The 25,167-nt window shown below is 31.4% G+C and overlaps 3 protein-coding genes across 4 annotated transcripts; 1 reads left to right on the top strand and 2 right to left on the bottom strand.

The window, feature by feature from the left end:
• Window positions 1-1,594: 1,594 nt before the first annotated feature.
• LOC146534041 (G-protein coupled receptor Mth2-like) lies at window positions 1,595-15,815 on the bottom strand. Its single transcript, XM_085195082.1, has 9 exons — window positions 15,061-15,815; window positions 12,236-12,413; window positions 10,155-10,346; window positions 9,070-9,148; window positions 5,941-6,116; window positions 5,464-5,635; window positions 3,821-4,006; window positions 3,347-3,492; window positions 1,595-2,674 (listed from the first exon to the last, which is right to left on the bottom strand). The coding sequence occupies exons 1-8, from the start codon at window positions 15,487-15,489 to the stop codon at window positions 3,366-3,368; spliced, it is 1,539 nt and encodes a 512-aa protein (XP_085051208.1). The 5' UTR covers window positions 15,490-15,815; the 3' UTR covers window positions 1,595-2,674; window positions 3,347-3,365.
• A 3,119-nt stretch (window positions 15,816-18,934) lies between these two features.
• Window positions 18,935-20,022, top strand: LOC146534040 (uncharacterized). Of its 2 annotated transcripts, none has more exons than XM_085195084.1 (3): window positions 18,935-19,067; window positions 19,325-19,552; window positions 19,954-20,022. In XM_085195084.1, exon 2 carries the CDS (start codon window positions 19,328-19,330, stop codon window positions 19,550-19,552), a length of 225 nt encoding a protein of 74 aa, XP_085051210.1. In that variant the 5' UTR covers window positions 18,935-19,067; window positions 19,325-19,327; the 3' UTR covers window positions 19,954-20,022. The 2 variants fall into 2 exon arrangements, with proteins under 2 accessions (XP_085051210.1, XP_085051209.1); XM_085195083.1 differs by having other exon boundaries at window positions 18,942-19,067; window positions 19,319-19,552.
• Window positions 20,023-20,842: 820 nt separating this feature from the next.
• LOC146534039 (uncharacterized) lies at window positions 20,843-23,286 on the bottom strand. The gene is made up of 3 exons (XM_085195075.1): window positions 23,056-23,286; window positions 22,665-22,893; window positions 20,843-22,428 (listed from the first exon to the last, which is right to left on the bottom strand). Exons 2-3 carry the CDS (start codon window positions 22,875-22,877, stop codon window positions 20,977-20,979), a joined length of 1,665 nt encoding a protein of 554 aa, XP_085051201.1. The 5' UTR covers window positions 22,878-22,893; window positions 23,056-23,286; the 3' UTR covers window positions 20,843-20,976.
• Between the last annotated feature and the right edge of the window lie 1,881 nt (window positions 23,287-25,167).

The following is a 25,167-nucleotide window of genomic DNA, read 5'->3' as shown; positions in this document are numbered from 1 at the left end:
TCATAATAATCCATTTGTGATGTTTTCTTAAAATAACTTAGCCAAGGACAGTGTTTTTGGCCGGTGACGCTATAAAGGCTAGCAGGCTATGGCTTCAAATTCTGCATCATTTTACAATCCCGCATGTTGTGGTCTTAAAAATTATCATCATCATCATCAGCCTGTTCTCGTCCACTGCTGGACATCACTGAGCTCGATCTTCAGGTCTTCGCATCCAGCCGTTGCCCGCCAATTTGCGAATATCGTCACTCCAGCTAGCTGGAGGACGTCCTACACTACGCTTGCCGAGGCGTGGTCTTCACTCTAGAACGCGTTTACCTCAACGGTCTTAAAAATATTAATAATCTATATATATAAAAGGACTTATCCTCACTGACTGAGGTAAGACGCACGCACAGCCGTAACCACTGATGGTAGAAACGTGAAATTTGGACAAAAGTTTACTTTTGTAATCTGGACATCCACTAAGAAGGGATTTTGAAAAATGTTAACCCTAAAGGGGTAAAATAGGGGTTCAAAGTTTGTATGGAAAAAAATTTAAATCGGCACCGATTTTTATAAAATTTGAAATTTAGATTTTTAAAAGTATTTAATTGAACACGTGTTTCATCATTTTCTAGAATTCTCCCCCTAAGGGTGCAAATAAGGGGTTGAAAGTTTGTATAGGTTTTTTTTAAATCGTCACCAATTTTTATAAAATTTGAAATTCAGACTCTTAAACGTATATAATTAAACATGTTTCATGGTTTTCTAGAATTCACCCCCTAAGGGTCCAAATAAGGGGTTGAAAGTTAGTATGGGAAAATTCTTAAATCGCCACCGATTTTTATAAAATTTGATATTTAGACTCTTAAAAATATTTAATTGAACATATGTTTCATGGTTATCTAGAATTCACCGCCTAAGGGTGCAAATAACCGGTTGAAAGTTTGCATGGAAAAATCTTTAAATCGCCACCGATTTTTATAAAATTTGAAATTTAGACTCTAAAAAATATTTCATTGAACACAAGTTTCATGGGTTATTGGAATTCACCCTTAAATACGCAAGCGAAGCTGCGCGCGTCCGCTAGTATTTAATAAATAGCATTCTCTCTTGTCAGCAATTATCCTAGCAATTGTCTTTGAGTAGCGGAAGTTTGTAAAAATCGAGACCTACAGAGATGCTAACAACATAAATAAGTTGTAACAAGCGTATAACAATTTAGACGTAGCTTTTCATTTGATAGATTGGTTTCCAGGAAGCGTAGGTTCGAGTACCGCTACATTCAGATTTTTATATGTTATTCTTAATTCTTAATAAGTATTTTTTTCCTAAGTGTGGAATAACACTTTAAAATGTTAAAACTACTTAACAAGTTTTAGTAGTTCCCCATTCATTATAATTAGTTACATAATTATCTTTACTAGATAATATGTATATTTGTTAGTTCAGAAGGTAGGTAGGTTAGGTGCTGTCATTAATAAATCTCTGATACAAATCTGCAGATGTCTGTTTTATGAAACTTTTTTTGAATGATACATACATGATAGTAGACTGGATTACACCAGGGTTGCCCAGAAGAATCGTGCCCCAAAAACGAGTAAAACACAAGTATTGTAACTGTTTATTAATTATTAAAATAAATGCTATAAACTGGGTACTAGAGTATTGATCGATACTAGATCGTGGGATGTACTTATTGTGCAAAATATACTTTTAATGGCAATTAGATTAGCCATATTTCATATTTAGTAAAACAAATTATAAATAATTTGGCCCGCCGTGGCACTCGTGGCCATCGTGGCGCAAGGGTTACTGCTACGGTTGTGGGTTTGATTCCTAGTCGGGGAATGGAATATTTAATTCGTGTTTGTTCCTCGCTCTGATAAAGACTCAACGCAACTTTAGCTACTCAACAATCGACCTGGACTCGGCCTCGACGATTCGGCGGAAAGTGGGGAACGGAAGTGTCCAGGTTCCTACCCTGCCTACCCTGCTATGTATGCGAGAATACTTTATAACCGCAAAATTTACATAAAATTAAAAAATATCTAATATTTAATATGTACGTTACAATTTTTTATATACTTACACTTATTAATATAGACTGAGTTTTGTGAGAAAATAATTTTGTGAATATCCTCCGGAAACGGAAGATTGTTTTTATTTAACGTACGTATTAATTATCAAATAATTTATTAAAAAAATATTAAAAATATTTATTAAATCTACAGTATGGCTTACGATTAACCTTCTGAAGTTAGCTGTAGATGGCTGCACAGATTTGATTTTTTTTCAGTGTCATTATTTTTTACCTTTTGATAATATCTACGATTTTAAATATAATGCCAACTTTAAAGCTAATTTAACGTAAATTATCAATAAACAATATTAGCCCTACTGTTCTATACAAATATTGTTTTAGTTTTAATGTACATATTTCTTTAGCTTTGAACTTTTTTTATTAAGTTAGAAACAAATATATAATGTGTTTTATAAAACAGATTAAGTTGTGACATTCATGCATACTTGTAGGTACTGTAAAATAGTGTTCATAGAACATTTATTTTTCTTAACGACTAAATATAATATCTTCTTAATCTACATAATAAATGTGTGTAAGTTGACTAGCAATCGACATTTTCTATTTTAACTTCATTGGTATTCATTCTGATTTTGCTATATCTGTAACCTGCAAAAAAAACAATGGTAAATATGAGAAATCCATAGACAGTAGATATTAAGTAGGTTTGAAAAAAATAAAACTGACTAGGTTAGGTTTGTGGTACCCTCTGTCTAACTAACTATACTGGCGAAATATGAATATTTGAAATGATTTTTATGTGTAGTATTTTTATTTTTTAAATGAGTACATAGGTAAACAGACTGGAAGCGTCAGGACTCCTTTTATAGGAACAGCATATAGGGTAAAATTATTTCAAACCCATACCTAGAAAAAAATATCAAGATACCTCAACAGTTTAGATGTAGGTTTTTTTCATTTCATGATATTTATCCATACCTGCATTTCGTGAGATGCAGTTACGCATTGATACCAATAACGTAAACACTTCTACAAAAATACTACTAAAGGTTAAACAACTTTGAACTTTGCCGCCAATACCTACGCCTCGATTTCAGAATGATGCGTGTGCGGCGGTGTCCCTTTGATAGGTGTATGCTGCGTGCGTCGTCACTAACAATGCCTGCAGAATTCGGCGGAAAGTAGGGAACGGAGTGTCTTAACACTAGGTTAACTCTACCTACCCTGCTGTGTGCAGGATACAGCGTGAAGCTGATTAAAAAGAGAAATGCACAAAGATAATAAAAATAAATAAAAACTTAGTTCGAATACTATAATGACCTATTCTATTGCCTTAATCCTAGTGGATATCTTTCAAGCGCATTGCGGATTCGTCAGCCGACATGCGCGTATCTTCAGTAGGTGCGGAACTCGATCGTCCTGCAAAGTTCGTTTCCTGCGTCCGGAGACCGCGCAGCGCCCGCCATCTGTGCATATAATAAAATATACTTATAAATGTTTTATACATTAATGACAAATACTTCTAAATACAAAATAATTATGTATATATTGATTACAAAATATTATAACTGGGAATATATTATGTCAGCAGTCAGTGTCGTCACTCGAAAGGGAAATATTTAAAAGCATTTTATAAACCATATTTTTATTAAAAAAATAAGCAATCCCCATTATAAGCTTAAAAATAAAATGTGACTTTTTATGTATGTTTCTTCATCAGAAGTGGAGACCAATCAACTATTGCACCACAAAAGTTTATAATAATTATTTATTTTTAAATAATAAGTAACACACCTTTTTCTGATCAAATTGCGAACTTTATTTTTCCATACGAAAATGAAGAAGATGTAAACCCCAAGCGCAATATTGGAAAGGTCAACTACAATCCAGTACCAGTTGGAGCCGCCGACTGCGAAGCTTATTACTTCTATTGTCCAGTTTACTCCCATTACAACGAACAACTTTAGGTAAAGTCCATATCTGAAACAAAATGTAAATAAGTTATTAATATAAAATTATCATGAATACTTATCAATCAAGGTGTCCCTTTGATAAGTTTATGTCTTCGTGCTTCGTTCTTAGCAAATGGCGTTTTGTTTTACAACGATAATTTTATTAATTATTTTGTTTCAAAAAATCTTCTCACGCCGTCGCTGTTATAAAGCAGCGAAACGTGGGTATTATAAATATAAATGCTGTGGAGATGCGATCTCTTTGTAGGATAGCAGAGCCAGATATCTGATCGAATCCGCAATGAAGAGATACACGGAATAGCAAGTACTAGCGAGGATGTCGATGGTGAGCATAAAGAAGAACGTACTTAGCTAGTTTAGGTCAGTTGAACGAATGAGTAATGAAAGAATGGCAAAAAAGATTTATTATGAAAAAGTGAGCGGTAGGGGGAGACCGTGATTGGCCTTCGGATGTAACTTCTTACGTGACCTTCCTCCAGTATCTTTGATACTGGTCTTGACCTCAAAGCATGAGGGCCATGTATGAAGAGGTTGATGACAGTGGATGACAGTATCCACAGTGTTTAAGTGGTTTCGGAGTTCGAGCTGAAAGCTCTTGGGGTCTTTGATTTGTACAGGCATTGGTCGGATCGTAGACTTTGTCAGTCGATATCTTTCGGACTTGATGCTTACATTCAATGTACCTCGTACAAATCGGTGATCACTTCCTATTTTGACTGTAATGACCACAGACAATACTTGCTTCTTCGTTGATATTATATATTTTCCAAGTAGGTTTGTATATTAGTAAGGCCACTAGCGGCGTTAGGGTAGGGCGAGCCTGAGCAACCGCCCAGGGGCGCCGGATAAAAAGGGCGCCGTAGACGCCCGTTTAGGGCGCTTTGCGCAAAAATGTCTTAAAATGGTCTAAGATTTAAAAAAAAACAAAGTCACCGTCGTCTTTGATATCTAAAAAAAAAACAAAGTCATCGTCGTCTTTGATATCTAAAAAAAAAACAAAGTCATCGTCATTGAAATATTTATCAACTTTGAAAATAAAATTGCAAAAAACATAGACTTTGAATGCCTAATAAAAGAGTTCGCAGATAGAAAGGCTAGAAGTGAAATTTTATTAGTTTTTGTCATTTTTTTTATATACATGGTTATTTCGTTGTACTCATTCCCTGTTTTGTATATTATTGAAATGTAGTTAGGGGGCGCCGAAAAAATTTCGCCCAGGGTAGTGTAAAACCGGCCCTGAGTAAGGCTCTTGGAGTATTCAAAAATAAGTAAAACATGGTTTTATTTTATAAAATAATAATATCAAATGTTTATCTACAAAAGCTCCAATAAAAATTTAAAGCTGTTCGTTGATGTTAACTGCTTTGATAAATGATTTTGCTTTGTTAATTGATGTGTGATACCTTTAATTCATCATTAAAAGTATTTTTTATGATTCATTAATAATTATAAATATTTTTTTACCTCTGCTTATCTTTTTTTAATTTATCACTTCGTGAAGATTCAGCTCCTTTTAATATGGCAGTTTCTTGTTTTATGGAGCGTATACGATGTGCTGTTATCGAAAAAAACACCGAATTGCATACTACCAACACAAAAACTGGTGTAAAAAAGTATACAAGTTCACTGAGCCAATCTAAAAAAATAATATAATTTACTTTTGATATATTAATAATTATGACCGTGTTGCATTAATGAATAATGATACAATGTTGCACAAATGCGTAATTTTCAAAACAGATAAGAGCAAATATAATAATTGTATTTAACATAATTTCCATATATATACACAAAAATTTCCATTCATAAAGCCATATAGCTAGCTAGTACCTACCTATATTATTATGAGCTTACACTTACTTGCTCTTATTAAACTTATTGTATTTAAAACTTAGGTACAGTAAATTATATAAAAACAGAGTAGGTACAAAAGATACATACTTACAAACCAGCATCGCCTACTTCCGAAGCCAGGTATCACAACATTTCCAGGAACGCCACCAAATTGCATTCCCACAGTACAAGCAGTCAGCAGTAGCGGGACGCCCCACGCGTACGCGCCGTAGAGCGCAAAACGACGATGTTCCCGACGTTTGTTTGAACTACTCCTATATCCACTGAAATTTTTAACATTTTATATTTTATTTAGATTTTTCAGATATATATAAACTTAAGTTTATGCATTTTAATATAATATAAATATTTTTTTCAATAATTTAATGATACCTTTGTTTAGAAGCAAGTCTTCCAATCCTGGAGTTGTAATAGACATAAAGAATTATATAAATAAAACATTTAAGCTATTATTGCATTAGAACCACTTACTAACACGAGAATGCTACGAACTAGTATAGACTCTACGAACGGTATCATAAACAAAAATATATTCGAGATATCTACGTGATATCATAAAAGTGATTCCTTATTTCTATATATATAAAATCGAAAGGTCACTCACTCATCACGAAATCTCAGAAACTACATATACTAGGAATCTGAAATTTTGCATAGGAGTTACTTATAGGACGTAGGTGCTCGCTAAGACGGGAATTTGCAATATTCGACTTCTAAGGGGTTGTTTTTGGGGTTGAAAGTTTGTATGAAACTTCGTTTCGACGTACGAATGACAAAGACAAATGTCATTAACATTTGTCTTTGTCATTCGTTACTAAATGCTAGGAGTCTCAAATTTTGCATGAACTTCATTTATAGGACGTAAGTACACAAGGAGAAAGAAATTAATAATAACGTAGTTCACGCGGGCGAAGCTGCAGGCGGGCCGCTAGTGTATGCATAATTTGAAAAATTAAATTAAAAGTATTACCTTGTACGACTACTGTTTTAGATAACCCTAACATGTACTATAATAACAACGTCATGCGAATGTACAGTAACACGATAAAAATAAATTAAGTTAACATTTAAGAATAAATCTAAATATTATTAAGGTAAATGTACGGGAGTTCGGCAGTTTAAGGCTCTCATAACTTTAAACTATTGTAAATACATTAATAAAGGTTATATGAATTTGCAAATTTTAGTGTGATCAAAGTGGGTCTTTTGGCAGTAATTTAATGTGTGAATTATGCGGTTTAACTTAACCTTAATTTTTATATTAATTTATTTGTGGACCTCTAATTTGAACCCTACTTCGTGATAAAATTTAGCTCTGTTTCTAACTTCGTGAGTTTGTGGCCCCTATTTCGGGTCACAAGTTTTTACCTCGCGAGTGAGGTTTTATAATAAAAAAAATAAACACCTTTATTGGTTTTTATTGTAAAGAATTTGTAAATAAAAAAAAATAGGTAGATCAGCTTAACGACATTAAAACTTTTATAAAAAAAATCAAATCAAATTAAATCATCTTCACGCTGTATCCCGCACACAGCAGGATAGGCCTAGGTAGGTAGGTAGGTAGATAGGTAGGAACCTAGTGTTTTTAAAACACTCCGTTCCCCAGTTTCTGCGGAATTCCGGAGTCATAGCATGTTAAGTGGTACAACTCAACGCCGCGCTTTGCCTGAAATATAAATTTAAATGAATATTTTCTATTTTCTATACTATTCCTATTTTCATCTCCTGGAGTGGGGATCGAACCCACAACCAGTCGGTTTTACAGTCACACTTTGTACTCCTGCGCCACGAGTAGCCTCAACTTTTATAATTTACAAATTATAAAAGCTCAGTTTAAAAAAAAACTACATATTTGAACTTTTATATATTTTTTTTATAAAAAAAATATAAAAAAACTCAAAATTCAAGTTAAATTTTTTGAAGCTAGGTATGCCAGTTTATAGAACTATATATTTTCGCAACCAGTTTGTACGGCGTTTTGTGTTTAGTAGGTATATATTATATTCTTGAAAAAATAAAAAGATCTTTATTTAGACTTATAACAAGACTAAGATAAACACTATTAACAAAGACAAAGAAGTCAATGTGTTGATTTTACGTAGATTTATTTGTCACGAAGTTAGAGAAAATAATGAAATGTAGGGGATCTTATTTCGTGTTACTGATTTTAGTAACTTCCGCAGTTCTGTTTATTCAGTATTTTTTACATTATGTAAAGTAATCATTAACTACCACGTATATTCGATAAAATACACAAAAATAAATTATAAAGGTTGATTAAAAAACAAAGTTGCATTGGCAGTACCTATACGAATTTAGCTTAAAATTACCAATTCAGGTTACCTTTAAAATAGTAATATAGAAATTTAAGTGGACAAAACATATACCGAATTTCGATGACGAGAAACTTTAATAAATACAGTAACTGATTTTAAGCTTTAAATTTAAATTAGCTTAGTTATAACATAAATATAAATTTATTAAAAAGTATCTAAGATTTCCCTAATTCGGTAGTAACACGAAATAGCGGACACTTGATAAATAAAATGTCTGCTATTTCGTGAATCGATTTATTGCAATTTTAAAAGAATTTTATGCTTCCATCAATTTTTTTTTTCAATAAAATGTTTTTTTATAGAATACAAAAAAGCATGTATTCAATGTTTTATTCGAATAACTTACCTTTGTCTTTCTACAACCTTAAGAAATTCTTACGCTAGTCTTACGTTGGTAAGCATCGCAGACACGTTACACTGCAGTTCGTAGCCAACTCTGCGTTTAAAATGTCGCTATACGCTCAATTTTATCATTAAAATATTGTTACTTAGTTTTTAGACAGTTGAAAGTATAAAGATTATATACCAATATATAGTTTCCGTGAATAATACTTAAATTGCTTATTATTTTTGCCAGAAGCAAAACTCACGAAACCACGTACTATCACGAAGTTACCGTCACTTACCTTATTTAAGCATTGCGCACGAGATACTTCGTCTTGAAAAGCCGTTTACTTTAACCTATGATAAATTAATAGTTACGGTTAAGTAGTCGTTACCTATATTTATTGTTTTCCTTAAATAAAGGTTAGTTTTTTATGAAGGAAGTACATATCAACTGGTGTGGGATCCCATTATGTTTATCTATATAAAAACCAAATTATATTATATAGTAAAATATTTAAGCCAAATATATGTTTAATGTAATAGAAATGCTTACCTGAAAGTCCTCCAGATGTCAAAACACATAACATTCAGCCAGAAGAAGCTGCTTTGAAATGCATAGTATATGAAGAATGCTAAAACAAAATATAGGTAAAAATAAGCAAATTTTGTTAGTTTGTACTATGTAACTTATAAATTGTGTGAATATAAAGAGATAAAAAGTATATACAAGATTTAGCAATATTTAATTATTAATTAAAAAATAAATTATTAATGGAAAATATAATTTTATGCATGTAGGCAATCTTCGATATGTTTATAATAAACAGAATAGAAGATGATCAAATACTTAAAACTGCATCAATATTTTTCATGATGAATGTCAATCATCGTCCTCTTTAATCTTCGTGACCGCGTTTTAGTATTTATTATAACAACTGCTGTTACTTTTAATAATAGATTTGTGTTATTTCCTTACCTAAAAAAAAATCTTATACGAATTGGCATTTTCATCGACGTACCTAGAGATATTTTCTCGAGCCTGGGTCTTTGAACCGATGTTCTTGAAAATGTTGTTTTTTTTTTAAATTGTCGTGTTTTTTTATTAGCAAAATGTTTGGGGTGGGCACTAGACTATTCTGGGGTAGGCACGCCTATTCCTACGCCAATGAACGCATTCTATTATGTTAGGCCTAAAATATTTAGTATGTGTATTTTACGATATTATGATAACAACCCACGTAACTACTTGATATGAAGACGAAGTAATTTCGGTTAATGTGTCCACATACTTTATCGGTCATAAAATGGATACAAGATACAATGTTTACTGCGTGTAAAAAATATTTCACAAATAAAATATACAGGTATTCTAATTATAATGAAATACGAATATGTACTACATAATTTTTTTTAATGTACCACTCGGAGTACTCAATTATCCTTAAACTGCCATTACAAATACATTTGTAAAATCCTAAATTCAATTAAAATCTTTTTGTTCGGTCAATGAAATAAATTTATTCAACTGTCTAACTATCACGGTTCATGAGATACGGCTTAGTGACAGATGGATAGACGAAAAATCTTAGTAATAAGGTCCATTTTAGTTTTAATGAAAATGAAAATTTAATTCCTTACCAATTACGTAGCATCCAGTCATCGCCACGCCAATTTGACCAGTATGAAATTTTAAATAAGCAAGAAAAGGATATGCCACTATCAGACCTCCACAGTATGCCATAAGACACTTTCCATGTAAATTTCTCAACTCCGGAATAAAAGCATAGACCAGAAAAGTCGCTAGGAGGAAAGGAACCGATAGCATAAGACCTGAAACGAATAAATTATATTAATTAGATAGGTGACCTCCTTTAATAAGATGGTAAGTGAATGAGATCATGGAAACTTCGTCCTTCATACTGATTATAGAAACTTTGGCTCGATACCTTGACAATACTCCTACGAACTATTTATGATATTTATTTGTTTTCAAGACACTCAACAGAATTCGGCGGAAAACGGGGAACGGAATGTCTTAACATTAGGTTCCCTCTGTCTACCCTGCTGCGTGCTGCATACAAGCTTGCGTGCGTGAAGCTGATTTTAATCTTTACATAGTATAAAACAAATAATCGCGTTCCTGCTTATTTGCTTTAAAATTACACAACGGATTTTAATGCAGTTTTTTTAATAGATAGAGTGATTCAAGAGGAAGGTTTATGTGTATAATACCGTCCATATAGTAGAGAAATATTGCTGTTTTTGAGGTTTCTAATGTACACCACCTAAATAATAACATTTTAAAATCTTGATCCTAGTTTCTTTCTGTCCAGCCTATTTATTATATGCGGAGTATAGCGTGAAAGTATTTTATTTTATTTTTAATAAGATTTTGGGCTGCACCTTAGTGCTTGGAACATCTAATTTAGTTCAAATGTTCAAATGTTCAAAATTAAAACTTTACACCTTTTAAAAATTTCAACAAGATTAGGTAATTGTTTTTTTAGGTAAGTTAACGACCAAACAGATTTCAAGGCAGTTTCATATTTAAGGGAAGTACTTAAATAATTTAGATTTACATTTTCGCGGATTTTATGGATTTAGCATTGACATTAACCGCTGAGCTGAAAGTCATTGATTAGATTACGACAAAATGCAGACAGCGAGTTTCCGTTCTGCGTGTGGATATATGTTTTATCTCTTTATTTAAAAATTAAAAGGTATGTACCTAATTGTATGAGTATGACTATTTACATCTGTTCTAGCAATTTATACTATACTAAACTATACACAAACAAATACATATGGATATTCTACTACTACTACAAAGTAACGTATGGAGTTGTAAGCATTGTATCTTGTTTATCTTTTAGCGTCACTCCACGCACATCAACGCCGCGCTTTGCCTCGACACAACACAACCTGCGGCGTTTACAGTAACACCTGCGCCACAGCTGGCGTATATACATATATCTTTAAAAGAGTATAAAAACAAGAAGTCTTAAAAACACATGGATAGCTGCGCATAAACAACGAATTGAGATGCATAGCGTGCAATCAAAGGTGGATTCATATACTATTTGATAAGGATTAAACCACGCTACGCATTTTAATTCAATGTTAATGAATTGTGGTGCCTATTATTTAATTATAGTTTGTCAGAAATTCCGAATACACCAATTCGATTTATCGATGTTTAACATAACAGCCCTTTCTGAACCATTCAGTTGTAATAAAAATAAGGAATAAATAAAAAGATTTAGACGTTCTGAAGAAAATGGGTTTCTTGCAATATGGTATATAAAAAATATTATATTTATTTCATATGTTTTTGATATATTTATTTTTGTGCTAGCGATTTGACCACAATGATGTCATTCATGCGTCGTCATTAGCTGATATACTACGAGGACGTACCTACTCGTAGAAGTATAATCATTGACGCTAAAATTTGTATTATAAAATATAACATCTGAGATTGTTGCAGACACAATTCTGACTATTCTGATAGTAATAAATGAACTAACAGACAATATATATTTTTTATTTTTTTTATTTACTCTACGCATATTTAATAAACATTAAGTAGATATCTTAGACTCTAAGGTGACAAAATCTGAGGTGGCACTATGTATGATAATAATACCCTTCTGAACAACTGGACAATCCCTTACACGATCTGGTGAAATTTAACTTTTTTCAAAATATTATGAACTTACCAACACCATAAGCGATGTAGAGCCCCGCACTGTCATCCGTAGTGACGGTATCAGGGTAGCAAACGCCTGCAACTAATCTCGAAGTCGTTGAACTGTCGTCTAACATCATATCTACGCAGTACCTTCCAGGTGTATGCCATTGAGGACGGTTTTGTGCTAATTCAAACAGAGTCCCATTCTGAAAAAATTTTAGTAGTTTTAGTAACAGCATCTAATCATTTTGTATGCAGTACTTCCCATGGGCCTACAATAATGAAATTTTTGAAAATTTCATTTTCAACTACAATACAAATAAAGAAAAAAATGTCATCAGTGTTTTTAGCAGGTGTAACATACAAAAAATAATTACATACTTATATTTCATACAAAATAACATACAGCTTGTCAACTTTTATAAGTTGTACTTCGTGACCTACAGTCCTGATATAAGTATTCATCATCATTCATCCAGGACATATCCTGTATTTTGTGAAGTGGGCACAAGAAACATACTGATAAGTATGTGAAACATGGTGATCTGATGAGACAAAGACAAGGTTCGGTGTTGGTTTTTGACGTAGCGTATCTACGTATACTGGACGAGAAGTGAAGAACGAAATGTTATAACCTATATATTTCTTGGCATATGTGGGAGATCCGTGAAGATATCACAAAGTAGTTCTTAAAAATTAAAAGCTATGAAACAAGCTACGAAATTAAAGTTATGTATAAGAGTGTATTTTTTACAAAATAATATATTACTAATAACATAAAATTAAAATGGACCAATATGACGTCAAGTTTTTTGTTATCACAAGAACGTCATTGTTTTTCTTTGAACGTTGTGAGTCAAATTGTAAAGTTACTTAAAAATCTAAGAATTGTTGAAATATAGCAATACTTTTAAGTTTGTAGGAATATAACTTAAAAATATATTACGTCATCAAGTTTTTACTTTTAAGCAGTGGGTGGAAAATTTATACGGAGATATATATTATTATAAGTTATTACATTAGTTATCTAATCTACAATTGCATTTGTAACGCCCAATTTTGAACTAACGAAAATAATACTCGTAGTAGTGACCATTGTCATATCTGGTCCATAATCCTCAATTAGTCTCCTATTTCTCCACTCTACTAATTAACTAAAATAAGTATCACAACATTCACATAACTGCTTGTTACAGATAATTTATCTCTCTGAGTCAGTGTTAAACAAACATGATGAATGTTTAACAGGCTGTGTTTGTAATGGCCCGTAGAGTGTTAACAACTCTTAGGTAACTTCATTTAGTGACTTATACAGGTTCGTAAAACTTGGAAATTTATATACATATCACATATACTATCAATCATATATATCATTTTTTAAAATCAATATAATATGAAAAATACATGACAAAGATTTTTTTTAATATTTTTCTCGTAACTGTCATGACTTGGTCTATCACCTAGTTTCGTTTTATCGTTGACTCCTGGGACAACCTGTATATGTATAGCATATATACCGTAGCCATTTAGCAAAGAATGGATGGTGTTAAGCTTTCAGTCAACTTTTTGAGATACAGAAGTATTTTAAAAGTGAAAAACAAAACACTGCTGTGATCCTTTGTTGTCCGACCAAGATCTCAAGATCGGGTAAAGTGAAAAAATCAAGCCTTAAAGGTAGTACAATCCTAAGAAATTATTGGGCTTGTTTATTTTATACTAAAAAAGTTTTATGCAGTCGGGGTTTAATGCATATTTAGTTTCAAAGACTTAGTGTATGGCAAACGAATTTATTTTATACTAAGTATTTAGAGAATAAAATATTTATTTATTTCAAAGCTTAAAATTATTAATAGATATAATATATATTTTCAGTAATTCTTAGTAAAAAATATTTTATAATTTTTAGCACTACTCTTGCTTATGTTGAAGTTTACTATAGTTTTCTAAATATTTACGTATTCCGTTTAAGTTGTTTGTATTAGGAATCGTTCTTTACAAGGCGAGATAAAAATGTGGTTTTGAAGAATTATCTCTATATATAATAATACTGTAAAAATATTTTGTCTGTACATTTTTGCCATTGCATGTCTGTCTGTCTGTGTGTATGATCACGTTTATCTCCGAAAGTACTGAACCGATTCACTTAAAACCAACTGCTTTGTTTTAACTCAACATCTAAAGTTTGTTTCATCAAAATCAGTTCATTAAAAAAAAACTATCGGCATTGGCATGAACTCAAGTCATGAGTTTGCCTGCCAATATATAGCAATCCGTATCTATACTTATAATAAATCTGTATTTGTTTGTGATAAATCTATATTTTTCACCGGCTTTCAAAACAAGGAGGAGATTCCCAATTAAATATTTTCAATTCGATATTGGATTATTCGATTCGATTTGGGTATGTGTTGTTTACAAAGAATATTATAAATCCTTACCCAAATCAATAATTTAACATTTAAGGCTGTTTCTGAACGAGTAAATTAAATTATTCATTGACATCAACACATTTGACTGTCAGTCAAGTCTGTTTATTAAACGAATAATCATGTAGTTCAAGCAGGCGAAGCCGCGGGCGTGCCGCTAGTTAACTAATATAAATTCTTTCAAATCAATACTACAAATTAAATAATAAAAATCTTTTTATATCTATTAATGAATTATATATTGCTTGAAATAAAAAAAACTGTAGTAGTATTCGTACTCTCACGAATACAATAAAATTGCATTGCTTCAACATTTGAAAAATATGAAAATAAGATAACTAGATACGCCACTTCGATGTCTTATTATATTTGGCAGCTCACAATCCGCGTATTTTATTGAAATGTAATGTGAAAAAATACAACTTACTTCTTGGATGTATATCTCCTCGCCAGGTGTGTTGGAATCCACTAAATATTTATCACATACCAGTCCAGACATGTAAAAGAAATGCTGATTAGCAATAACGTTCGATTTTTCTTGGCCGTTAAATACAGGTGGATTAAATGGATTAACTTCTGTTCTATTTGCAGGTGAACATGTCTTGTTAATGTACATCATCCCTGTATTGCAACACTTCCACAAGCACACGTGACCTGTACAGGGGCACCCGAACTGTGTATATATTCCATCTATCTCTTCTTCGAACCAAGAACTACTGGTGTATTCCATGCCATCGAAAATTATTGAACCATTTTCATACTGTGCCCCATTAGTGATATTAAGACTTTGCTCCTTTGAACAAGGATTGCTACTTGATAAAGATATGCCAATACAAAATAACAGCAACACGATCATTTTGTCAAAATATTTAAATAAACAGTCACAAACCACTTCAGTCACAATTCCAGATTAAATGACACTAGCAACATGTTTATTTTCAAAAAAATATTAATAAATCGTTCGTCATATACTTTATTATGAGTAATGAGTGTAACAATTTTGACGAAATTAATTCTTAACGAGTTTATCGCGTATAAACTGTCTTTATCGTTGTGTTCATGAAGAGCTTCGATGTATTTTTACAGTGATAAGAGATAAGGTGAATCGCGGTCAGGGTGTGACAGCCGTGTTCTGATACGTCATGCTCGGATCCTATTCCATTTATGACTGAGCGCCAGCTGTAAGTGTAAACTATAACTATGCCGTGTGTTCCTTTTTTCTATCCTAACTCCGTCCATCTTCGAACATCCTTTACTAAAGTGGCATTACATTATTTATTAAAGCTTAGCTGGCCTATTATATTCAATCATCTAATGTTACAGATCTTCTATTTTAATATGTCAATAGAAAATACTCATTGTGCTAAACTAGTTTTGCTAAGGGTGCATTTATATATTTCTTTTAGTTTATCCGGACTATTATGGTTATTCATCAGACGTTCCAGATCTTCAGTTTTTATATTTCAATGTAAAATGCTCATCAAGCTCAAAAACTTTTGTTAAGGACGCTATTAATTATTTTTTATAGTTCAGCTGGAGCACTATGGTTCTACACCAGGTGTGCAAATATTCGTAATAAAATGTAGCATAATGGAGCCAGGATGGCTACACAACAAGAAAAATCATTCAAAACTTCTCGTAGAATCGTCCGTCAGATTATGTGGGAGGACAAACAGACAGACAAAAAATCTAAAAGTTATAGATTTGTGTGTGTTCTATTACTAATTTTATATATTAACAACAATGGTGAAGAAAGCAGTTTTTACAAAAACCATCAAGGCGAAAGTGATTAATAATTTCGTACAGAATCCTATCATTCAGTAAAGAGAGAAAGCAAAATATCTATCGTTCTATGCAAAGATTTGTTTTTTTAATCTGCATATATTGTGCCTGATCCTCGCCCCCTACTCGTCAGAAACTCTACTCTATCTGACATCCACACTCTCGTTTTATTTTTCCGTTATGACGCCAAATGAAATCGTCGGAGCAATAGCGAGGCTAAGCAATAAACGCACTACTATGGTCGATTCAGTCAATCTAGGAATTCAACCGCATTCTTATAATTTACATAGCTAGCAATTTACGCTTAATGGAGAGACACATTTTTTGTCACGCTGCTGTATCCCACGCTTAACAGGGTAGGCAGAGGGAACCTAGAGTTAAGACACTCCGTTTTCATTTTCTTGAATCATTTATTTGAGTTTTGAGACATTGCGTGGTGTTTAGTGGACATAAATGCCCCGCTTTGACTTGGTACCAAAGCGAGAACAATGAAAATATAATCAATGAAAATACAAAAATATCAATCGAATCCACAACCTAGCGTTTACAGTCAGGCGATACTCCACTGCGCCACGACCGACCATTTATTACACATAATAAGCCTAATATAATGAAAAATATATAATATTCTTAAACAATGCTTTTGATGATAAATAAAACAATCGTTGAAAACATCGATGTTTGTAAATCGAATAGATTATCTTATTTACGTACATCGTATCACATCACTTGGCGTTGGTCAAGTCAGTGTCTGTGGTCAGATGTCACTGATGAAATTCTTATTTAATGTAAAAGAAGAACCATACCATACCTGTTATTAATATGATATTTTTTTTAAAATAATAGCCAAAAATTACTATTGCATTTTTCGATAATTGTTAGTTTAAGGTTCTTATATTAAAATCCTTCATGAAATAAAATAAAAATTGCGTTAGTAATCTATTTATATAAAAGATGTGTATAAAAGATGTGATGTGTGTTGTCCAAAGACTGAGGTATAGATGCACGCACTCAGTCGTAACCACAGAACACATTTACTCTTGGTCGTAACTCAGTAACTCCTAATGGTAGAAATGTGAAATTTGGACACATGGCTCCGATTTTTATAAAAATTGAAATATAGACTCTTAAAAATTTTTCATTGAGCATGTGTTTGATGGTTTATTAGAATTTACCCGTAAGAGTGCAAATAAGCGGGCGAAGCTACACGAGTCCGCTAGTTTATTATAATATTAATTAACATTTTCTACTATATGGCTTAATTAATTTTAATACAATTAGAATAAGTATAGAAGTATTTGTAAATAGTGCTAGAAATATTAATGTTACTTAAATATAACAGCACTAACCCCATCTTCAATTTAGTTGGAGTATTATTTTTAGGAAAATTAGTTATAAATAAATATGAACCTATATAAATAGGTAAAAAACAAATGTATGTAAGAAAGTAACTTGAGCCTAAGTAATGTTATTGCAGCAATTCAATGAATTACGAGATTAATTCAAGTTTTATTTAATATGGTCACATTACAGATTGTTAAAAAAATACCCGAAAACTTACTGCGAATTATATGTTTTACATAATATATTTACTCTATTTAGAAAAAGAATTCTAGTGTATTAAATGAATCATCGCAAAATATTTTTTTCATTAGATTGCGTTTTAGTGGAAACTCAAAGCCGCATAATATTTAAATAATGAATCAGCTTCATACTGTATTCCGCACACAGCGGGGTAGGCCGAGGGAACCTCGTGTTCCCCCCGTTCCTCACTTTCCGCCAAATATAATATAAAAACACTCCGTTCCCCACTTTCCGCCAAATATAATATAAGCTAATATTAGATTTGTTAACTCTAGAAGGTTCCATTTGTTTTCATGGTGTTAAAATATATACATACTTATAATGTTGTTGGTGGATAGGATTAAGAGAAGACTACAAAAAAAACATGTATAATCTAATATTTAACAAAAAACCAACATTTGTATTTCTACTCCGTATATGGTACACTGAGCCTTACTTACCTTCTTGTAAATGTACATCCAAACTCTTTTATATAGTAACTACAGCTATGAAAAAAATCTAACTTCAGTGTCAGAGATTGTAGCTCTATTATTGAAACTTTAACTCATAGGGTTTCATGGGTGACTATGTGCCACTGGCTAGTACTAGGCTGAGGATCTAATGAGTTTGGCCTGATATTTTCGTTATGCATACTAAAGTTTCACGTCACTAAATGATTTATATACACTATTTCCAAGGGTTTTAGTACTAATATTGTTACGTCCGCAGAGATTATACAAGTGGTTGTCCCACATAAGGCACTAGGGGCCTTGTAAGATTAAAAGTGGAGAAATATGGGAGAAAGAAAAAAAAATTTTTTTTTCTGCAAATTTATTGTACTTACATAATTTTCAAATTTTAATTTCAAAACTTTTTTCACTTCATAATTCTAATATAGCTAATAAGCTGTTTTTCACTTCAATTATACAAATAAACCATTTATTAAACCTGGCAACTTTTCTAAAAAATTCCCCGTCTTTTATTGACGTATTATTCAGGCATAGCATTACACTAGTCTATAAATATAAGAGCACAACCTGCAGCGCCATATTTTTCTTCCAACATTTGTGACTTCAACAAGTGCATCAGGTCTTACTCACAATTCTTTTTAATCTGAATATATTTTGCAATTTGCAGTAATTGTGCATGTTTTGCTATAAATTTTATCATTAGTTTAAAATATATTAAGAAAATAGTGTATTTCTTAAATTTTCTTGTTCGCCATCTTGTAAATTGTAATAATTACAATGTAATTGCGTGGTAGTGGTGCAGTTTTTTGTATAAAATTGTCATGAATTACATCGCCAAAAACAATATTCACTTATTATTCGCATCATCAATTTCAGAAAATGGGGTTGCTTGCGGCGTTAGCTGTGAATGTACTAGGCGGCGCTATAATTTATGGCACCGGGGGGCTTGGAGCCGCGTGGGTGGCCCCCATGATGGGCTTCGGTAGTTCAGGTATTGCTGCTGGGAGCATTGCCGCAGGTGCTCAGTCGTACTACGGCAACCTTGTGGCTGGAAGCATTGTCTCTCAGTTAACATCCGTAGCAATGGCCGCACCGACACCATAGGTGAGTTTCACTTTCAGAAAAAAAATATTTGCTTCACGATATATCGCACATATATAAGCAGCGATAACTTTTAAGATATTCCGCAAAATTTTCAAGACTTCGTGTTAAATGGCGAAACTCAACGCGATGCTTTCTTGTTACCATAACAAGAAAATGAAAATTTTAATTTCCCCAAACAAATTTACAATCACGCTCCATGAAAATCGCCATAGTTTAGTTTAATATAAATTATACATCGGTCCTGAAAAGGACAAGATTAGATAAATTATCATAGTTTGAAGGGTTTTATCAAAGCTTATTTTGCATGTTGAACTAATATTGGTTGAATTGAATACTTAATATTTATATAATATACTTGCTAACAATTAGATATTTGATATAATTCTTTTTCTCTTTTACAGGTGTAAAACATCGAAGCATAGCATTTGAAGCTTAGCCTTCATGTAAAGAGAATAAAATTTCTAAAGATAGATGATGTTTTATTTCCTATTTTAATTAAGCCAATGTTTAATTTTAAGATATAATAAATAAATTGATAATCATCAACTACACACACTGTGAATTTTAAAACTTATTGTTATCACTTTGCGTCCCATCTAATCTGTACTAAAAATTATAATAAATATGTTTGTGTTACACAATCTTATTTGAGACCTTTAAAAATAAAATCGATTGAGTTAAAATTATAAGACTTAGGCCTGTATTTATAAACCACTCGAGTCGGAGATTGATTTTGAGCTGTAGTTTTCATTCATAAATTTAGGTACCTCCCTATGAATTAGTCTAAATGAAATCTATGAAAAGATTACATACCTATGGATTTAAAAATATTGTACTGCTGTTTAAAAACGTCTTAATGTCAATCAATTTATTAACTAGGTTAAGGAAAAATTAACTTTTAATTTATAGCAGTAGTACATAATGGGGGGGGTATCTATCATGACTAAATTGGGAAAATGGAAATTTATATAAATATGGACGTATTAAACGGATTTAACAATTTTTTTAGTGCCTAACCTGCCTAATCGAAATAATTTGCTTTCACTGCTCTTTTCATAATTTGTTATAAAATTGTCTTTATACTTGTTAATTCAAATGATAGGTAGGTAGTACCTCTAAACCTACCTTCTGAATGAATAAATAAGTGTGATACAAATGTTATTTAACATTACAAAGCTATATTCAATAATCAAAAATTTAAGAACATGATTGGCGGGGTAGGTAGATAAAATCTACTAAGACAGTGCCGTTTGAAGTATCTAATAAGAACATTTATACTAAAATGAGAATGATAGACAATATCCATATTCAATTTAATTTTGTAAATTTCCTGTACAAATATTTAAAAGCATTTATTTATAATTTAAAATTAAGATAAACAATGAATTTATTACATTATAAAGAAGTGATATTGTTTATATTGGTCATACACATTTTCTGCGTTTTCTTCTTTGAGGACTCGCCTGTTGATCCAATGTAAATTTATTTACAAAAAGCTCTTCATATATAAGGCTGCATGAACTTTCAGTTAAAAATTGCGAAATCTCTTTATAAAGGTATTTTTTATAACATTCTTCATTTGTATTAGTTTGAGCATTCACATATTTCCTTCTATTGGCTTCTTTCTTCTTTTTCGTATCACCTACTGTATCTTTTAATTCCAATATTCTTTGCGAGTTTTGTTCTATTTTATTTAATAATGTTCTTTCCATTTTTTTCATGCTAGCATCTAAATACGCCAGAGTGTATTCTTGAATATTAGGCAGGTTTTGGTCTTTAGCTAAATGAGAACTAATTATACTATTCTTTTCTTTTACTACTGGTTTAAGAAGTGATTTTTCTTCAGATCTGACAGGATCATCTAATTTATTAAGACAAGACTCTAATACATCTTTCATTCTCATATTAAATTTCCTTTTTCTTTTTATGATTGCACTTCTCTCAGGAGTGACTTTTGGTTTTAATTTCTGAAGCTTTGGAGAGGATTGAATTTTAGGTGCTTCAATAGATTGATTTACTCTGTCAACAACCTCGGTTTTAACAACATCAGCATTAGTTTCATTTGTTTTATTATTATTAGTACTATCAAATTGTATGTCTAATACCTCTAAGATTTCCAAGTTGTTTGATGGTTTAACATCTACTTCCTGTGATATAACAGCAACTGGTTGAAATGGTTCATCTTTTAAATTAGTGGATTCTATAAAGTTTATTATATTTTTAGATGCTTCAATATTTATATTTGATTTATTAGGTAAATTTAAAGTGGTTGATGGAGAAACTTTCTTAAATTCTCCCACTACTGGTAACGGACATTTTAATTGAATCTTTTTTGCTGATAGAATTTTGACTTTAGGTTCTTTCTTTACAACACTGTTTTGGAAATCGCTGTGTTGGTTGTTACTTTGTTTTACATTTATCTCGTTTGTTTGGGCAGTATTAGTTATCCCCAAACCTTGATTGATTTCATTACCTGCATTTAAATGATTACTTAAGTCTGTATATGGAGGGACTACAAGCATAGGTTGAGGTGGGCTTTTATTTATGGATTTAGAAGACAGTGATAATCTTGTTAAGCATGGTTTAAATATATCTGTTTTATTATTTTGATCAAGTTTAGAATTAGTTAAAGAGTGCGAGAGAGTTATATCATAATTGTATCTTGATGAGTCTGTAAGTTCTCCGTTAGTTAAGAAATCTCCATATTTTATAGAATAGTTGGCTTTTTTATCATTAAAAATTTCATTTTCTATATCTTCTAAAAGTATAACATTTGAATATGCTTTAACAATTTCTTTAGATTGATTTTTAAATTTGCTGGCATCACAAAAAGGTCCATTTTCTGTTGGTATTGCTTCAAATGTGAGCTTGTCTTTCTGAAATGATTAAAACTGTGTTTATTTTATATATGACTAAGTATATTATATCATTGTAAATGTAAGCTGATTATGTAAAAAACTAAATTTTAAGACTTTATATCTCCAGAATAGAGTCTCCAGAGTGTCTTAACACTAGGTTCGATCTGCTTACCCTGCTGTGTGCAGGGCAGGAGTACATTGTAATGTGATACTAAGACAGTAAATATTATATATTTAAACAATATTATATGTACCTTGTAGTTCATGAAACACTCTTCTCTAAAGTGGTGCTGACAAATAACTCGATTTTTCAATTGGGATACCTTAAGGTTTAGAAAATCTAGCCTTTGTGCATTTACAAGCCATTGGTGGCATCTCACTTTCTCGAAAACAGGATAATGAAACATGTGTGTTTTGCCATCGGTTCTTACAGTACAATTTCGATAAGAGCAACGACAACCACCCATTATGAGTTCTGTGAGTCTGAAACATACAATTCAAAAAATCAAGTATAAAACTTAACGCCACAATGCCTTCAGATATCGGCGGAAAGGGGGAAGCGGAGTGTCTTAACACTAGGCTTTACTTATATAACATTTCTTTGTTGATGTCAATGTTATGTTTCATAAATCAACATTTACTTACATTTAATAGAAATTAAAAAATTAGACCATTAGACATAAGACTACATTCGTTATATTTCCTATTTTTAAAGAATTCTATTTTTCTATCTTTTCATACAATTGAATTAACGAATCTAGAATTATATTTAATAAGCCATAAATAGTTCTTTAATTAATATTATGGCGTTTCTAACAAAGTAAGTAATAAATAAATAACTATTCCCAATGATCTGTCAAATTACGTTTTCACATCCCATACAGATGTAGATAAAATTTCTTACACAACCACAGATATAACCAATGAAATATTTTATTCAGAATGCCTTATCTATACTTATAATAAAACAGTAAAAATATTTTGTCTGTACACTTACTAATTTTGTCTGAAATGGATAGATGGACACTTAAAAAGAATAATAGAAAGCAAAAATATATTTTTTGAACATCTTGCTTGTCTGTCTATATGTATAATCACGTTTATCTCCGAAAGTACTGAACTGATTTACTTAAAACTTTCTCCAATTGCTTTGTTTTAACTTAACATCTAAAGTTTGTTTCATCACAATAGTTTCATTAAACAAAAGCTATCGGCATTTGAATGAACTCAAGGTATGAGTTTGCCTGCAAATATATTGCAATCCATATCTATACTTATACTTATAATAAATCTATATTTGTTTGTGATAAGTCTGTATTTTTAACCAGTTTTCAAAACAGGGAGGAAGTTCTCAATTAAATATTGTTGATTCGATATTTCATTACTTTATTCGATTAATTATTTTGAATTCGATTACGATATTGAATTCGATTAGATTATTCGATTAGATTTAGACATTTTTTGTAATATGCGAGCATTATAGTTATTTTACAAAGAATATTATAAATCCTTACCCAAATCAATAATTTAGCATTTAACTCTATTTCTGAATGAGAGAAATTAATTATTCATTGACCTCAACACATTTGTCTGTCAGTCAATTCTGTTTATTAAATGAATAGTCAGGTAGTTCAAGCGGGCGACGCCGCGAGCGGGTCGCTAGTTAAAAAATATATTCTATTTGTAGAAGTATTAGTATATTGTTAGTAATAGGTTGTAGTATAATTAAAATGTATTTACATTTTAATATTATAAAAATATTGGATATCGCTAATCTTTATTGCGCGCGTCACTTGACAATAATTAATAAATGTTTGTACATTTAAATCATTTCCTATTATTTCTGAAGTGTTTTTTGTCATTGTCATCATTATATCACTATATACTTACAATGATTATGACTAATGAGTAATCGTGTAAACAAACATTTAAATAGTCACCTTTACACGTTTATTTTTTAATTCATATCTCACCTTCGTCTCATCTTTTATTAAGATTTATACTACTATTCTTAGAAAATTTTATATTACTTTGTTATTATTTCACAATAATAACAGAGAAGAGCAAAAAGAAAGAAATAAAACGCTACCTAAAATTTGAGTGCGTGTTGATATTCATTTAAAAAAATATATTTAGGTACTTGTAATAATATTATTGACTAGTCGTCGCACGCAACTCTATTATCAAGGATTCTCTAGGATTTTCCACATATCCTCTCCTAGTGCTTCCCTACACTCTCCAACTAACCTAAAAGCCAAAATTCAACTTTTTAAGTGCGTTAATTTCATCTATGGGTTGTCTGGCAGTCACGAAAAGTAACGGAAGAATTTTATAATGTACTAATCTAGATTAATAATGACTAAGATTAAATATAGCAAAAAAAACGTAACGGCACTTACCTACAGAAAAGAAATTTAAATGATTCTATTTTTAAATGTTGATAAAACGTTGATAAAAACAATAATATTATGAAGTAGTTTATAGAGACTAGATCTTTCTCTGTTTAATATAGAGATTCTAGATGTAGATATTTGTGTGTTTAAGTTCAAACTTTAAGAAGTTGGTAAATTTGAGAACGTCGTGGCGAAGAGGGTTAACGTTTGGCGGCAAAACGCAATGGTTGCGGGTTCGAGCCCCACTAGTAAAAACAAAGTTCTGACATGGTGTGCATTATAAATCTCAGAAATAATGCACGTTCCTTGCTTTATTACTATAAAAGCTACACTTTTAAATATAATTTATCATTAGTACCTACCT

The sequence above is a fragment of the Heliconius melpomene genome, chromosome 12, assembly GCF_056956725.1.
Source record: "Heliconius melpomene rosina isolate 202511_hmr_F chromosome 12, ASM5695672v1, whole genome shotgun sequence".
NCBI lineage: Eukaryota > Metazoa > Arthropoda > Insecta > Lepidoptera > Nymphalidae > Heliconius > Heliconius melpomene.
Note: the sequence above shows the minus strand (reverse complement) of the source record. Positions and strands in the feature narration are given on the sequence as shown.